Here is a 17,029-nt window from a genome sequence, read left to right as displayed (position 1 = left end):
CTATTTCTAATGCCCCCACTCCCTTTTCTGATCCCTGCCCCCTCCCCCTGCCCCCCCACCATGGAAAGTGAAAACCAAGAATTTAAAGACAATAATTGAAGCAGCGTGGGTTAGACCCATCATTGGTTACATCCTCCAACAGCCCAGCCTCCGATTACATCCCGCCCTGTAAAGAATATTTACACTGAATCTTACTTTTGTTTTAAAAAATATTCAAATTGCAGAATGATCCCCAGAAAATCAGCCGGAGGAAAAAGAAGAAGAGGACCAAAGGGAAAAAGGTTTGTTTCAGTTTGTTTTCCCTCCCTTGTCTCAAAGTTGTTGTACATTGTTGGGGCACATCTTGAAGGGAACCAACTGGCCCAGTAGACCATTCCTTATATGTGACTGGAATCAGTGGGAGAATTCTCGAATCCTGCTCGCGGTGGGTTTGGTAGCGAGTGTGAGCAGAGAATAAAACGGGAGTGAAGAAATCAGAAACCCGCTGGCGTGAAAATACATTGCAATTCTCCCAATGGAAGGTCAAAGGAGGGTTATTCTTCCCACCGGCTGGTGGCGTGAATGCCATTAGTTCTCATTTTGATTTGATTTATTATTGTCACATGCATTGGGATACACTGGAATCAAAACAAGAGTGCACTGCTTAAATTCTACCTCTTGATGACTTTTAGCATGCTTTTTAATACAATATTTGTTTTGATTTATTGTTGTCACGTGTATTAGTATATAGTGAAAAGTATTGTTTCTTGTGCACTGTACTGACAAAGCATACAGTTCGTAGAGAAGGAAAGGAGACAGTACAGAATGTAGTGTTACAGTCATAGCTAGGCTGTAGAAAAAGATCAACTTAATACAACGTATATGCATCATTTGCATCTCATGAATGTTAAAAACAGCTGGTCAGGCATCCCATCAGGTATTGCAATCTTGCGCCACACCAGTGGGGAACTTATGCCAGTCTAAAACTCGGCTGATAAAGAGTGGTGTGCCCAGTGAGTGCCGCAGACAAGCCATTCCAACAACTACTTGCATTTATACAGCTCCTTGATCACATTAAGGTGTCTTATTTGAGCTTTTTCAATCAGAATTTGGTGCCAAACCAGGTCAGGAGGCATCAGGGCAAATGACCAAAATCTTGGTCAAGGAGGTAGGTTTTAAGGGAAGGCTTGGAAGAAGGAGAGAAAGGTGAACAGAAGGTATTCTAAAGTTAAAGTTTATTTATTAGTCACAAGTAAGGCTTACATTAGCACTGCAATGAAGTTACTGTGAAATTCCCCTACTGGCCACACTGTGGAGCCTGTTTGGTTCAATGCACCTAACCTGCATGTGTTTTAGACTGTGGGAGGAAACTGGAGCAGCTGGAGGAAACCCACGCAGACACTGGGAGAATGTGCAGACTCCACACAGACAATGACCCAAGCTGGGAATCGAACCTGGGTCCTGGCGCTGTGAGGCAGCAGTGCTAACCACTGTGCTACCGTGGCACCTCTAGAACACATGCTAAAGCATAGGGCCTCACTGCTGAAGGCGCGGTCAGTAATGGAAAGAGGCAGTGTGCCTTCAAGGAACAGAAATTCAAAATTACATACTGTATTATTGCTTTGATAGTGTAAAATGAACCAGTGGTCTTTCTTTTCACCCACCCTCCACCCTCATTGTGTTTCCCAGAAGTCCATACATCCGGTTGAGAACGTCAATGAAAAGGATGTGGAGAGCACGGCAGATGAGGACAGGTACACTAACCCTAGTCAGATGGGACGTTGTGGTCAAGATTTGATATGGTTTAAAAGCGATTCTCTGTATGGTTTTCAGACGTAAATCAACAAAGGATCATGTCTTCCAAACCCCTGAACCACCCTCACACAAACCCAAGAGTATAGATATAGAAGGAAATCAGACAGTTTCTTGAACCTGCTCCACCATTCAGTAAGTTCATGGTTGATTTACCTGCCATAAATCCAATTTCTCCCCTATACCCAAATATCTTGATTCCCTTGGTATCCCGGAGCAACGGTTGCAGGCTCTGTTGCTATGGGGTAGGTAGTGCTTCAACCAGCGGGGAGCTGCTTGAGAGGAGTGTGACGCACTAAACCTCCCATTTTAAAGTTAAAATTTATTTATTAGTGTCACAAATAGGCTTACGTTAACACTACAATGAAGTTACTGTGAAAATCCCCTAGTCGCCACACTCTGGTGCCTGTTAGGGTACACTGAGGGAGAATTTAGCATGGCACATCTTTCAGACTGTGGGAAGAAACTGGAGCAACTGGAGGAAACCCACACAGACATGGGGAGAACGTGCAGAGTCCACTCAGACAGTGACCCAAGCCGGGAATTGAACCCAGGTCCTTGGCACTGTGAGGCAGCAGTGCTAACCACTGTGCTGCCCTGGCACGATTGTCCTTCTTGTTCTGCCCACAGACAAGAGCAGGGCTTCAATTGTCCAACACTTCCCCATCCTCGTGGCCAGCCTTCTGTAGAAGACATGGCTACAATGGGGAACAAAGGCTTGTGGCCATTAGCTTCGAACTTGCGTACAGGACTGGAACTCCAGGGCTTTGACAGACCAGCACATCACACACTGTTTACAAAACCACCCGTAACATTACTGCCAAGCGGTGAACAACCTCTAACCAAAAAGACCAACCCACTTCCCACTCCCACCAGCCATAAATCACTCTTATTTATCAAGCTGCAGTCAGCAGTCATTGCCCTTTCTGCCCCTTCCTCTGTCGACTTGGTTTTTGAGAGCAAGTGAGATATTTAAGAGATTTGTAAAGTGTTGTTGCCTGGGGACTGCAGACAACACTTCAAAATCCTGTCAGCTCAAAGCAGTGACACTTTGTTTGCCCCTCGGATTATTTTGCTTCTGGAGATCCTGTCATCCTGGGAAGTGTGAGATAAAGGGAAAGTCGTCCTAGCCCCAGATGACCATAGGCTGCTGTCCCCTTTGTGGGAGAGAACTAACTGGTGGTGATTTAACCTGAGATTCACACCTCAGACAGGGGCAAGATTGAGAAGGCCAGGCTTTCATAAATAACCTCAGCTGACGCGGGATTTGAACCCATGCTGTTGGTATAGCTCTGCATCACTAACCAGCTCTCCAACCAACTGAGCTAAACCCGATCCCACCTGGAAATGTAACAGAGAAGTGGCCAACTCTTGGAATGGCTCCCCTCTCTCTTATCTCTTTACTTTTTAATATTGGAAACATAGAATCCCTACAGTGCAGAAGGAGGCCGTTTGGCCCATCAAGCCTGCACCGATAATGATCCCACCCATGTCCTGTCCCCGTAACCTTATTTTTTCATGAGACCTGGCATTGCTGGCTATAGGCCAGCACTGTAGGTCTACCTAAACCACAGGGACTGCAGCGGCTGAAGAAGGTGGCTCACCGCCACTTTCTCCAGGACACTTAGAGATGGGCAATGAATGCTGACCTAGCCACTGATGCCTGATGCTGTAAATAAATAATAAAAAGAACATATTTCCCATTGCTAACTGCCCTTGATAAGGCAATGGGAGCCATCTTCTTCAATACAACTGAATGGTTTGCTGGGCCATTTCAGAGGACAGTTAAGCACCAAACATGTTGCTGCACATCTAGAGTTACAGATAGACCAGACCAGGTAAGGATGGCAGATTTCCTTCCCCAGTGGACTTTAGATGGGTGTTTACAACAAACCTTTTTATTCCAACTTTTTTCCAAGGTGGAAGAATCAATTACTAGGGGGCATAAATTTAAGGTGCAAGAGACAAGGTTTAAAGGAGATGTACGAGGCAGGTTTTTTACACAGAGGTTGGTGGATACCTGTAACTTGTTGCCGGGGGCAGTAGTGGAAGCAATATGATAGTGACTTTTAAGGGACGTCTTGACAAATGTATGATAGGATGGGAATAGAGTGATATGGACCCCAGAAGAGTAGGGGATTTTAGTTCAGACAGGCAGCATGGTCGGTGCACGCTTGGAGGGCCAAATGGCCTGTTCCTGTGCTGTAGTTTTCTTTGTTCTTGTTTTTTGCTCTTTATTTAGTTAACTCAGTTTGAATTTTCCGCCTGCTCTGTGGTGGGATTTGAACTCATTCCAACACATTCAAAACCACTCACTTAAACAGCATTCAAATTGGGCTGTGATCTGGCTGTGGATTACAAGTGTAGTAACGTATCACCATGCATCTCCTTCAGGGACCAATGGTGACCATAGACTTCCGTTGGATTGAGCCATGATGATGCTTGGCAAGACATGGAGAAGGCTGGGCCTTTATGAATAACCTCAGCTGGTGTGGGAATTGAACTCAGGCTGTTGGTGTCACTCTGCATCATGGACCAGCCTTCCTGCCAACTGAGCGAAACCCATCACTGCCAAGGACAGTGTGTTGTCATTGCCTTCTGCAGCATGGCTAACAAGGGAACTCTCCCACTCTTACCGTCTGCCATCAGGCATATTGGAAGCATTTACTGGCTGATAAATCAACCTGTCGAGCCATGTTGTGAACGCACCTTCTTTGCCCCTCAGATCTCAAAGTGGGACTTCACCCAGGAACATCTGGCCCAGAGATAGGGGGAGGACACTATCCACTACATTATAAGACCTCCAAACACAGCACCACCATCCTGTTAGCCTTTATTTTACATTTCTGTCTGCAGCTATTTACCATTTATATAGATCGTCTGGAGGAGGGAACCGAGTGTAGGGTGTCGAAATTTGCTGATGACACCAAGATTGGTGGAACGGCAAATTGTGTGGAGGGTATGGAGAGTCTACAGAAGGATCTAGATAGGCTGGGCGAATGGGCCAGGAAATGGCAAATGGAATTTAATGTTGGCAAGTGCGAGGTGGTCCGCTTTGGTAGGAATGATTATTACTTATGTGGGGAAAAACTGCAGCAGGCGGTGGTGCAGAGGGGCCTTGGGGTCCTTGTGCATGAGTCGCAAAAACCCAGCTTGCAGGTGCAGCAGGTGGTCAGGAAGGCGAATGGGATGCTGGCCTTCATAGCGAGGGGGATTGAATATAAAAGTAGGGAGGTCTTGCTGCGGCTGTATAGGGCATTGGTGAGGCCGCAGCTGGAGTACTGTGTGCAGTTTTGGGCGCTGTACTTACGCAAGGATATTTTGGCCTTGGAGGGAGTGCAGAGGAGGTTTACTAGGCTGATGCCGGAGTTGAGGGGGTTGAGCTATGAGGAGAGGCTGAATAAACTAGGCTTGTACTCGTTAGAGTTTAGAAGAATGAGGGGAGATCTCATTGAGACGTATAAGATGATGAATGGGATGGATAGGATAGAGGTGGAGAGACTCTTCCCACTCAGAAAGGACAGTAGGACTAGGGGGCACAGCCTCAAGATAAAGGGGGGGCGGTTTAGAACGGAGTTGAGGAGGAACTTCTTCACTCAAAGGGTGGTGAATCTCTGGAATTCTCTGCCCGTTGAAGTGGTGGAGGCTGCCTCGCTAAATATTTTTAAGACGCGGGTTGATGGGTTTTTGATAAGAGAGGGGATTAAGGGTTATGGGGAGAGGGCGGGAATGTGGAACTGAGCCACGACAGATCAGCCATGATCTTATTGAATGGCGGGGCAGGCTCGAAGGGCTTGATGGCCTACTCCTGCTCCTATTTCTTATGTTATTATGTTCTTAAATGTTGCAACTGTTATTAAAAGTGTCTTCTGTTCATCGACAGGGAGGAGGACATTCCACAGACAATGCCACAGGAAACCAGGGAAAAGAATGAGGTAGGAACGCAACAATGCAGTGGGATTATTTGGATAATTCCAACAAGGAACCGGAACAGGCATGAAAGGCTGAGTGGCCTCCTTAAGTTCTGTGTCATTCTGACTCTGACTGTAATAGGCAAGAAAAGACCCTAAGGATTATCTAACTCATCTGTAGTAACTCTGCAGAGGCAAAAGTCCCATCACCAAGTTACTTTATTTACATCATACATCTGTACACAGCCAGCTCTCCTGTTGCACTCTGCTCAGTGCAGGCTGAGAGTCCGACACACCTGCTTTAAATAAGGAGCATGAGGCTCCCTGATTTAATCATCAATTAAGACTCAACAAGTAGTTCACACCCTAGCAAGCAATTATTTTTTGGCGGTGGTAGTGGGATGGGGTGGAGCGGTTTGCATTCCAGTCTGACCCCAATCCCTGGACAATCAAGGCTACCTCGAGAGATCACTCTGCTCTTGGTCATTGCGTGCAGTATCTGCCTTTTTGTGATGTCTGCCCAAACCAGGATCTGTCCCGCTGGTGAGAAATTCCCTGGGGTGAAACTGGCTGGGGTTACCACTCCCGATCACTAGATCCCGCTGGCCTGACATGGGTGCTGGAAATCACCTGAGAAACTACCCCAGCAAGAGTTGGGACCTTGGGGACGAAGAGGGCAAATGGAAGAAAGTGAGTGAGAAAGGGAAAAAAAGTGTTCATCTGCTCCCACCCCCCTCATTTTATGAAGAATCTTGCTAAAGTTCCATCATCTTAAAGATAAAAGTTAGGAGTCACTTGACCCCTCCAGCCTGTGATGCCATTCAGTGTGGTCATGGCTGATGTTCTACCTGCACTCTTTCGCCCACTCCCCATATCCCTAGGCTCCCAAACAAACTATTAATCTCTGTGGCACGGCAGCACAGTGGTTAGCACTGGTGCCCCACAGTGCCAGGGACCCAGATTCAATTCCGGCCTCAGGTCACTGTCTGTGCTCATTTTCCCTGTGTCTGCATGGGTTTCCTCTGTGTGCTGCGGTTTCCTCCCACAGTCCAAAGATGTGCAGGTTAGGTTCATTGGCCATGCTAAATTGACCCTAGTGTCAGGGGATTGCAGGGTAAATATGTGGGGTTATGGGAATAGGATTCTATGCCATTGTGGGATTTGAACCTGGGTCCCCAGAACATTAGCTGAGTTGCTGGATTAATAGTCTAGCGATAATACCACAGGGCCATCACCTCTCTAGGGGGAACACTCTGACCCTGACAATATGCAGTACCTGCCTTTATTTAACCTCTGCCACGGCCAGACGCTATCAAACTCTCAGGAATTATTAGGGGAGAATGTTTCCCCTCCAGTTGCCTGAAATAAGATGACCAAAACTGCACTCACTGCTCCAGGTGCTGTTTCACCAGCGCCGGGTACAGTTGTGGCAACCAGGTGGAGAAAGCTGGTCCATACCCCAGGAGAACCGAGACAGAGTGGCGACCCTATCATTAACGTGCTGGCAACAGCTAACCCAGGGTGTTAAAGCTGGAAACTTCCTGAATAGCTCGGCAACTCACAGTTTAACTTGCTGAGATCTTTGCGTGTTTGGTGGGAAGAGAACAGAGGTTGTGATGAAATGTGCTTCTCAGTTTGCAGAGTTGGAGGCTGCGGTGCGTAAGTGGCAGCTGCTGTGCGAGGAGAAGGCAGCACAATATGAACAGCTGGTGAAACGGCAGGGGAAGACACAGGACAGTTACAAGGTCAGTGCGCGAGATAAGGAAGCTGCTTCCCAAGGCACCAGAGAGGCCCATTTTGTACAGACATGTTTACTTTGTCTTTCAACCAACATCATTTCTAAACGCCTCATAGAATCCTTGCAGTGCAGAAGGAGGCAATTCGGCCCGTCGAGTCTGTACTGACCACAATCCCACCCAGGCTCTATTCCCATAACCCCACACATTTACCCTGCTTATTCCCCCTGACACGAGGCTCAATTTTACCATGATCAATCAACCTAACCTGCGCATCTTTGGGAGGAAACTGGAATACCCCAAGGAAACCCACACAGACACGGGGAGAATGTGCAACTGCCCCCATGGACAGTGACCCGAGGCTGGAATTGAACCCTGGTCCCTGGCACTGTGAGGCAGCAGTGCTAACTACTGTGCCACTATGCTGCCCACATCCTCATCTTTGGGTTGGGCATTTTGCAGTCCCCGGGATTCAATATTGAGTTCAAAAGCTTTAGATTGTGACCTTCTCCATCTTAAACCCATCTAAAAAATATCCCATACATGTGTTAACTCAATGTTACCCACCCTGTCTACCCTCCCCAGTCCTTTGTTCTTAAAGTTGCTATTTTTGTTGCAATCTCTCACGGCTACAGCCTGATGTCTAACACACCCTTCCCCCTCTTCCATGCGTTTAAAGTTTATTTATTAGTATCACAAGTAGGCTTACATTAACACTGCAATGAAGTTACTGTGAAAATCCCGTAGTCTCCACACTCCGATGCCCTGTTCGGGTGCACTGAGGGAGAATTTAACATGTTCAATGCACCTAACCAGCACATCTTTTAGACTGTGGGAGGAAACCCATGCAGACACGGGAAGAAAGTGCAGACTCCGCACAGACAGTGACCCAAGCTGGGAATCGAACCCAGATCTCTGGCGCGGTGAGGCGGCAGTGCTAACCGCCGTGCCACCCTGGGATGGGGGATGAAGAGAAATGGAAGTTCGGCTGCTGTATCAATCTGAGATTAGCCGTTAAATTATTTGGCATTTGTTATCTTCTTCCAGCACCAAACAGCAGAACTGCAGAGGCTGAAACAGGAAATGGAGAATGAGCGGAAGATGTACCAGAATGACAAGAAAGCTCTTCAAAACCAGATCAAAAGTCTTCAAGATGCACTCCAGAGCAAAGAAGAGCTGATCAAGAAGTAAGAAGGATTTCGCCACCCCGCGCCCCCATCTCCACCCCTGTTCATTGAGTACCCAGGCATCAGATATATGAACACTTAATGTGCATGGCTGAATACTGCGCTAGATGTTGTGTTCATCGGCTGAATTGTCTGCTCTTTTGTGTTTTAAAATTTGATTTGGGAAGGAACCAGAGGAGTAACTGGGATATTTTTACTTTTATGTAGGTCTGAGAAACAGATCCGGGCCCAAGAGCAGGAGCTGGAAAACCTGAAGAAACATTCCCAAGGGGAACAGTGAGTGCCAACTTTGCTACCTTGACTAACCATCCTGTTTTCTACCTTGACTAACCATCCGATCTCTTTGGTGGCTAGGATTCTCCAGTCCCGCTGCAGGGTTTTTGGCTGAGCACCAAGTTCTCCCTTCCTGCTGGCAGCGGGATGGACGAGACCGGAGAATCCCAGCCATTATCTATAAAGTGCTTTGTGATAACCCTTGAATCATAAAACTGCTAATCAAAGATGGTCTTGATTCATGCTGCTCTTTTTACACTGCTCTGTGCCCTTGGATGCCAGTACCCTCCTCTCTGCCATTCCATTACTATTGCCTGTCAGTGCCAGTCGGGACCACAGCTGCTGTTGCCGACTGCCTGCCGCTTTGCCACTCCAGCACTGTCACCTGCTTTTGAATTTCCCCAGAGAATACAGATGTTCTGAACTGTTTCTGACCTGGAGAATGTGTACGTGCAGATGTACGTGTGCGAGTGTGTGTAAGTACATCTTTCGCGCTGCCTCCTGTTCTGAAATGACAGGATGAACAGGTTGTCTTGTAATTATGGTGTCTGGAACTATTCTTCAACAAACAAGTGAGCTAAAGAGCAGCGGATTTGAGCTCAGGATTTGATGCAGGCTGACGGGAACCAGTATTTGAGGGGCGTGGACAAGGTGGAGAGGGAGCAGCTGTTTCCCTTAGTTGAAGTGTCAGTTGAGAAGTGACGGGTGGGAGGCTTAGTGGGGGATTTGAGGAAAACCATTTTAACCAGAGGGTGGTGAGGGTCTGGAATGCGCTGCCTGGGAGGGTGATGGAGGTGCAATGCCTCACATCCTTTAAAAAATACCTGGACGAGCACTTGGCTCACCGTAACATTCAGGGCTACGGGCCAAGTGCTGACAAGTGGGATTAGGTGGGCAAGTCAGGACCTTTCATGTGTTGGTGCAGACTCGATGGGCCGAAGGGCCTCTTCTGCACTGTAGTATTCTGTGATTCTGCTCCAGTTTCCTCTTGTTGGAATCTGGAGGTTTTGGAATCAGTTAACCTTTTAACTCCTTATTCTCCAGTTCTGAAATGGTAACTCTTATTGGTGACAGTGGTTATACTTTATTCAGTGTAAGAAAGTCTTGACACATGCTAATGCTGGGTAGCTGTTTCCCTGGAACTGCTCCATGGCCATGTCCCATATACCGTCACATCAGATGACACATAGCAGCCAGAATTCTCTGGCCATTCACACCCCGCCAGCGAGGACAGGGAATTCGGTGCTGAGCCAAATCTCTGCTCATTGCAGTGGGACTGGACAATCCTGCTGGCGTGAACGGCAGGAGAATCCCGCCCAATGTCTCTGCAACCTCTATGCTCAGGAATTCTCATTTCCAGAGTAAAGACTGTGATGATTAATTTAACACCGTCAATTTAACACCATCACTATTAATTGAACAGCCCCATTGCCAAATATGTTGTTGATCCATTTGATATTTCTGATCTTCTACACTCCGATTCCAATCAGCATTTCAAAGCAAGGTGCCAACATAGCCAGTCTGAGTACCTAAGTTAATTATGTTAATCAGCAAGGAAACCAGGTGTAGGGATTTACTGAGAGTTTTATGTTCAGGAGGCTGTCCTCAGTTTTTCATAGAACCCTCACAGAGCACCAACAATAATCCCGCCCAGGCCCTATCCCCACGCATTTACTCTGCTAATCCCCCGACACTGAGGGTCAATTTTAGCATGGTCAATCAAACTAACCTGTTCATCTTTGGAGTGTGGGAGGAAACTGGAGCACCCGGAGGAAACCTACGCAGACACGGGGAGAATGTGCAAACTCCGCACAGACAGTGACCTGAGGCCGGAATTGAATCTGGGCCCCTGATGCTGTGAGGCAGCAGTACTAACCACAATGCCACCCTGCTGCCATTTGCAAATGAACTTAATCACATTGTTAGTTTTAAACCAATTAGCCGTGGTAGTAGAATTTAAGTATAAGAAATAACTGTTGTGCTGTTCTTTGTGCAGGGAACAGTGGACGCAAGAGAAGACTCGGCTGGAGAAACAATCAGCAAAGAGCAAAGATGAATTCATTGAAGCCATGAGGAGAGCAATGGCTGCTGAGGTAACGGCCTATCATGGTCAGTCAATTCCATTAACTTCAGTGAAGCATCAATTTTGCTACAACCCTTTGACTTTCTTCCACGCTTTCCAGGAGTGTGATGGGATATTCTCCCTTAGCCTGGGTGAGTATAGCTCCATCAACACCCAAGATGCCTAACACCATCCAGGATAAAGCAGCCCACCAGATTGGCACCCCAGTGACTTCCTTCAACATTCAACCTCTCGCACTCTCCTTGTTGGATTGGTTGAGAACTGTGGTTCTGAGCCAACCAGACCAAAAAAGCCCCTGGTTCCGTGCTGGCTGTACAGAACGAAGCAGCCCATGACTGGCGCTCCACACGTACCACCTTCACTCCTCCCACCAGTGACACACCTGGCAGCCGTGTCCACCACTCACAAAGTGCACCACAACAACTCGCCAAGGCTCCTTCAATAGCAAGTTCCGAACCTGCAATCTCTTACCACCTAGAAGGACAAAGGCAGCAGTCTCATAGGAACACCCTCACTTGGAGACTCCCCTCCAAGTTATTCACCATCCTGACTTGGAAGCAGGTCACCATTCCTTCATGTTGCTGGGTCAAAATCCTGGAACTACCTCCCTCACAGCACGCTGTGGGTGTTCCTCCACCACATGGATTCCAGCGGTTCAAGAAAACAGTTCATCACCACCTTCCCAGGGGCAGTTAGGGATGGGCAATGGATGCTGGCCTAGCCAACATCATCGAATAAAAAATAATTTTAAAAGAATTGCTGGATAGAAGTGACTGAAGTTAATTTACTAAAGATCCTTAGACAGCACCTTCCAAACCCATCTAGAAGGACAAGGGCAGCAGATACATGGGACCACCACCACTTGCAAGTGCCCCGCCAAGTCACTGACCGTCTGACTTGGAAATGTATCACCATTCCTTCACTGTTCACTGGGTCAAAATCCTGGAATTCCCTCCCCAGTGGCGTTGTGGGTCATCTCACAGCACGTGCTCTGCAGCGATTCAAGAAAGCAGCTCACCACCACCTTCTCAAGGGCATGGTGTTAAACTGTCTGGCTGTGGGAGGCATACTAGTACAGTGGTTAGCACTGCTGCCTCATAGCACCAGAGACCCAGATTTGATTGCCAACTTGGGTCACTGTCTGCGTGGGCTTTGCACATTCTCCCCGTGTCTGTGTAGCACCTCAGGGTGCTCCGGTTTCCTCTCACAGTCCAAAGATCTGCAGGTTAGGTGGATTGGCCATGATAAATTGACCCTTAGTGTCAGGGGGACTAGCTAGAGTAAATGCATGGAGTTATGGGGATAGGGCCTGGGTGGGGATTGTGGTTGGTGCAGATTCGATGGGCTGAATGGCCTCCTCCTGCACTGTAGGATTCTATGATTCTCAAGGGTAACTAGGGATGGGCACTAAATGCTGGCCGGACAGTGATGCCCATGTCTCATGAATGAATAAAAAAAAAATAAATGATCAGACTTGTTGAGGGATTCAGGAGACAGCCAGCACCAAGGGCTGCACAGTTGATTATGCAGTGGGAGGAGAGGAGGGCAAGGTTGTCTGAAACCGTCATTTATTTAAAATGCCACTTAGATCTTCACTTTCTCCCTCAGGTTCAGGTCCTGGAGTGCAGGCGAGATAAAGGGACCATTTTTCTTGAGCAAGCTGCAAAGGAAGGAGAGGTTAAGCTGTCTGGCTTGAGACAGAAGCTCATGAGGTAAGGGAGTTCGAACCCCCGTGCTGAGCGTGAAGCTAATTCTGGAGATTGTAAATCACGTTAGAATCCATGTGGTTTGTTTGTTACGTAATTCCACCTGTGTTCACCAAGGTTGCTTCATGCTGATGGATGCGTGACTTATGATTTCCAGTGGCATTTAACCCTGTCTAATCCCTGTGTTCCTGCCTACATAGAAACAGTGGCTATCATTCCAAAGCATTCCGTGGAAAGAGAAGCAGATCCAAACATGATTCTTCTTCATAGCAGTTTTGTTGAAGAATCATAGTCAACTCGAAATGTTAACTCTGTTTCTCTCTCCACGGATGCTGCCAGACTCCTGCTGAGAAACTTCAGCATTTTTGGCTTTTATTTCCCCGGGAGGTGATGGCCTAGTGGTATTATCGCTAGTTTGTTAATCCAGAAACTCAGCTGATGTTCTGGGGACACAGGTTCAAATCCCGCTGTGCTGGAATTTGAATTCAATAAAAACAAATCTGGAATTAAGAATCTACTGATGACCATTGTTGGAAAAACCCATCTGATTCACTAATGTCCTTTGGGGAAGGAAATCTGCCGACCTGACCTGGTCTGTCCCACATGTGACTCCAAACCCACAGCAATGTGGTTGGCTTTCGACTGCCCTTGAAAGGGTAACTAGGGATGGGCAATAAATGCCGGCCAGCCATGTTCTACAAATGAATAAAAAAAGGCCGTTTTTTAAATTTCTAGTATTGAACTCCCAAAAATGTTTTTCAAATGTTTCAACTAATGCCTAATATGAAGCGGAATCAAAATCATAGCACGTACTGACTTCCCAAAATACACAGGTGAATGTTCACGCGCGCGCGTGTGTATGTGCATGCGCATTTGTGTATCTGTGCCTGTGCTTAAGAAAATAAAAAGCAGGAATGGGAATAGATCATACAGGCACCCCAGATCATTTGATTTGATATGTAATTGTCACGTGCAGCAATATACAGTGAAAAGTATTGTTTCTCCCACGCTATACAGACAAAGCATACCGTTTGTAGAGAAGGAAATGAGAGAGTGCAGTCATAGCTAGGGTGTAGAGAAAGAGCAACTTAATAGAAAGTAGGTTCATTCAAACTCTGATGGCAGCAAAGAAGAAACTGTTCTTGAGCTGGTTGGTACACACCTCAGACCTTTTCCCGACAGAAGAAGCTGGAAGAGAGAATGTCCAGGGTGCGAGTGCTCCTTGGTTATGCTGGCTGCTTTTCCCAAGGCAACGGGAAGTATAGACAGAGTCAGTGCATGGGAGACTGGTTTGTGGGAAACTCCTCTTTTCACATACCAATGACTTCATATTTTATAGATATATCTTCTTAACCTAGGTATAGATTAATACCAATATTTGTATATTTGGATTGTTTGGTGCTTGCTGCAAATGAGCATTGATATATCTCCGGGAGGTTGCTTTGTAGATAAAGTGGTTAATGCAGCCAAGGGCAGCATCATTGTCGTCAAATTCTGAAAGTCATAGAGGTTTACAGCATGGAAACAAGTCCTTCGGCCCAACTTGTCCATGCCGCTCTTTTTTTTAACCACTAAGCTGGTCCCAATAACCCGCATCTGGCTCATATCTCTCTGTACCCATCTTACCCATGCAACTGTCTTCAATGCTTTTTAAAAGACAAAATTGTACCAGCCTCTACTACTGCCTCTGGCAGCTCGTTCCAGACACAGACCACCTTCTGTGTGGAAAATATTGTCCCTCTGCACTCTTTTGTATCTCTCCCCTGTTCAGGTACACTGAGGGAGAATTTAGCACAGTCAATGAACCTAACCAGCACATCCTTCGAACTGTGGGAGGAAACCAGAGCGCCCGAAGGAAACCTTAAACCTTTGCCCTTTATGCTCACTTTAAACCTATGCCCTCTCCCCAAAGGTAGGCGAGTCTAGGAAGAGGTTTGTGTACATCTGATCTTTCCTACTCGCTCTGCATGTGGCCCAGAACCATTGGCAGTGATGGAGGTTGCTCTTTAAAACCTGTATCTTTGTGCAGTGTAAATGGGGTGGATCTGAAAGAATATGTGCCTCTTTTGTCCTCACAGCACGCCCACAGTTCAGATTGATGTCAAGGCCGCGATGATGGCGTACGAGCTGGTTCTCGCCGACATCAAGTCAAAAATACATCAAACAGTGGTCAGTGTTTAATTTTACAGATGTGTTGTGGTCCTTTCCCAATCATTCCCTCTTTGATTTCCCTTGTGTGTGCTTCAGCCAGTGCCCAGTAGGTAGCACTCACCGGCCTCTGAATCACACGGTTCCCGCTCCGAGAGTGGAATACAGAAATCCCTGCGGACCCACCAGCGTGGCACCGAGGCAGTGCTGCACTGTCAGAGCTGCTATTATTTTGGATGACGTGTTAAACTGAGGTCTCACCTGCTCTTTAAAGTTCAAGTTTTCATTTATTATTGTCACAAGTAGGCTGACATTAACACTGCAATGAAGTTACTGCGAAAATCCCCTAGTCGCCACACTGCGGGGCCTGTTCAGGTACACTGAGGGAGAATTTAGCATAGCCAATGAACCTAATCAGCACATCTTTTGAACTGTGGGAGGAAACCGGAGCACCTGGAGGAAACGCATGTAGACACGGGGAGAACGTGCAAACTCCACACAGACAGTGACCCAAGTCCGGGGCCCCCGAGGCTGTGAGGCAGCAGTGCTAACCACTGAGCCACCCAGTGAGACATTGGGAAAAGTGCAAGATAAATGCAAGTCTTTATTTTCTTTATTTTCATCATCTTTTAGCCATTTTGCTTTAATTATTCTGGTTGCTACAATCTGAACATATCCTGAGCTCCAAATGGATGTGAAACTGGGTTGCTCGATGCACTGCCACATTGGCTATGGTGTTGTAACATTCAGTTTGTGGAGGACAATGCAGTTCTCTGTATGAAGTTGTGGTTGAAGTCACTTACAGGTGACAGTTCATGTTGGGACTTAGATCGGTGCTCATCTTGCATGTCCTGGTTTGCAGGATTTTATTGAGGCATTGCCCAAGCCCTGATGCACAACCCATTTCCTGAACCTCAGGAAGACTAATACTAAACCCACCAAGAGTGCTTTCTGCAGGTTGGTGAAGGGAGGGGAATGGCTTAATTCCAAAACAAGTTAAAGTTTATTTATTAGTGTCATAAGAAGTCTTACATTAACACTGCACTGAAATTACTATGAAAATCCCCTAGTCGCCACACACCTGTTTGTTTACAAAGGGTTGCACTAATTTCCACTCTTCCCCCAAACCCAGAGATGGGTATATTTTGTATCCCAATACTGTACTGAGGACCTTGCCACAATGTACAATAATTACTTAATGACCAGACTGAGAATGGGGAAAGATAATGAATAGAAAACTGAAAGAGCTGACAGTTAACCCTTCGGGGACCAGTTTCCATTATTTCGTAGAATGCTGAGTTCAATTAATTTATTTTTAAAAATTTACTTTAGCCGAACGAGAGAGAAGCATTCAGAGGCATTGAGTAAATCTCTCGCTTGTGGGCTAACTGTAGAAAGCATATCTGATAAATTCATGTGTTTGTTCTGTGTTTTTTAAAGAGCGCCTTCAATGAACAAATTGACCTGATTCGGAACGGTGCTAAGCTCAGTAACATGCCGCAGGTTCCTGTCCTGTTGCCCCCGTCCCAGTCTGATTTCATGGTGAGTGTTGTGTGATGAACGGTTAATCCAGCTTTGTTAAGACAGAATGTGGGAGATGGATGATAAGGAAATGTAAACCAATGATGATAATGTTTCACAAGCAACAGAAGATTGTGACTTGGCTAAATGTGTAGATTTTGCAGATGAGAAACTTTTTAACCACAGCTTTTCTTTAGCTTATCTACATGGCAAAGCAAAAAGAGCTCTTGGCTTCCAGTGGATTTCCCACAAATAACACCAGCCAGGGAACAACCTCCACACCGCCGGCATTTCCCCCAGGATTGGCTCCAGTGAACAATCAACTGGGAATAACTCAGGTGAGCTGGGGCACGCTTTCAGATGGATTTTGGTTGTATTTCGATCGGGAGACAGGAGTTTTATTTGTGCCTCATTTGGGAAGAGTCACAAAATTGACTTTAAGGGAAGCATCACACAATGGTATTGTCATTGGATAAGTAAACCAGAGAGCCAGGGTAATGCTCTGGGGACCTGGGATCGAATCCCACCATGGCAGTTGGTGAAATTTGAATTCAATAAAAAAAATCTGGGAATTAAAATTCGACTGATGACCATGAAACCATTGTTGTAAAAACTCATCTGGTTCGCTACTGTCCCCTAGGGAAGGAAATCTGCCGTCCTTACCTGGTCTGGC

The 17,029-nt window shown here is 46.6% G+C and overlaps 1 protein-coding gene across 1 annotated transcript in view; it reads left to right on the top strand.

The window, feature by feature from the left end:
* Positions 1–17,029, top strand: part of LOC145359925 (E3 ubiquitin-protein ligase DZIP3-like) — a 107,065-nt gene that overhangs the window by 81,046 nt on the left and 8,990 nt on the right. Inside the window, exons 23-33 of the mRNA XM_080214795.1 lie at positions 225–281; positions 1,669–1,733; positions 5,675–5,726; positions 7,337–7,447; positions 8,486–8,625; positions 8,833–8,901; positions 10,895–10,991; positions 12,590–12,693; positions 14,766–14,856; positions 16,276–16,377; positions 16,554–16,694. Of these exons, the coding sequence (XP_080070921.1) occupies positions 225–281; positions 1,669–1,733; positions 5,675–5,726; positions 7,337–7,447; positions 8,486–8,625; positions 8,833–8,901; positions 10,895–10,991; positions 12,590–12,693; positions 14,766–14,856; positions 16,276–16,377; positions 16,554–16,694 (1,029 nt within the window). The remainder of the gene's footprint in view (positions 1–224; positions 282–1,668; positions 1,734–5,674; positions 5,727–7,336; positions 7,448–8,485; positions 8,626–8,832; positions 8,902–10,894; positions 10,992–12,589; positions 12,694–14,765; positions 14,857–16,275; positions 16,378–16,553; positions 16,695–17,029) is intronic.

Source organism: Carcharhinus amblyrhynchos, chromosome 29 (assembly GCF_965287045.1).
Source record: "Carcharhinus amblyrhynchos chromosome 29, sCarAmb.v2.hapA, whole genome shotgun sequence".
Lineage (NCBI taxonomy): Eukaryota > Metazoa > Chordata > Chondrichthyes > Carcharhiniformes > Carcharhinidae > Carcharhinus > Carcharhinus amblyrhynchos.
Note: the sequence above shows the minus strand (reverse complement) of the source record. Positions and strands in the feature narration are given on the sequence as shown.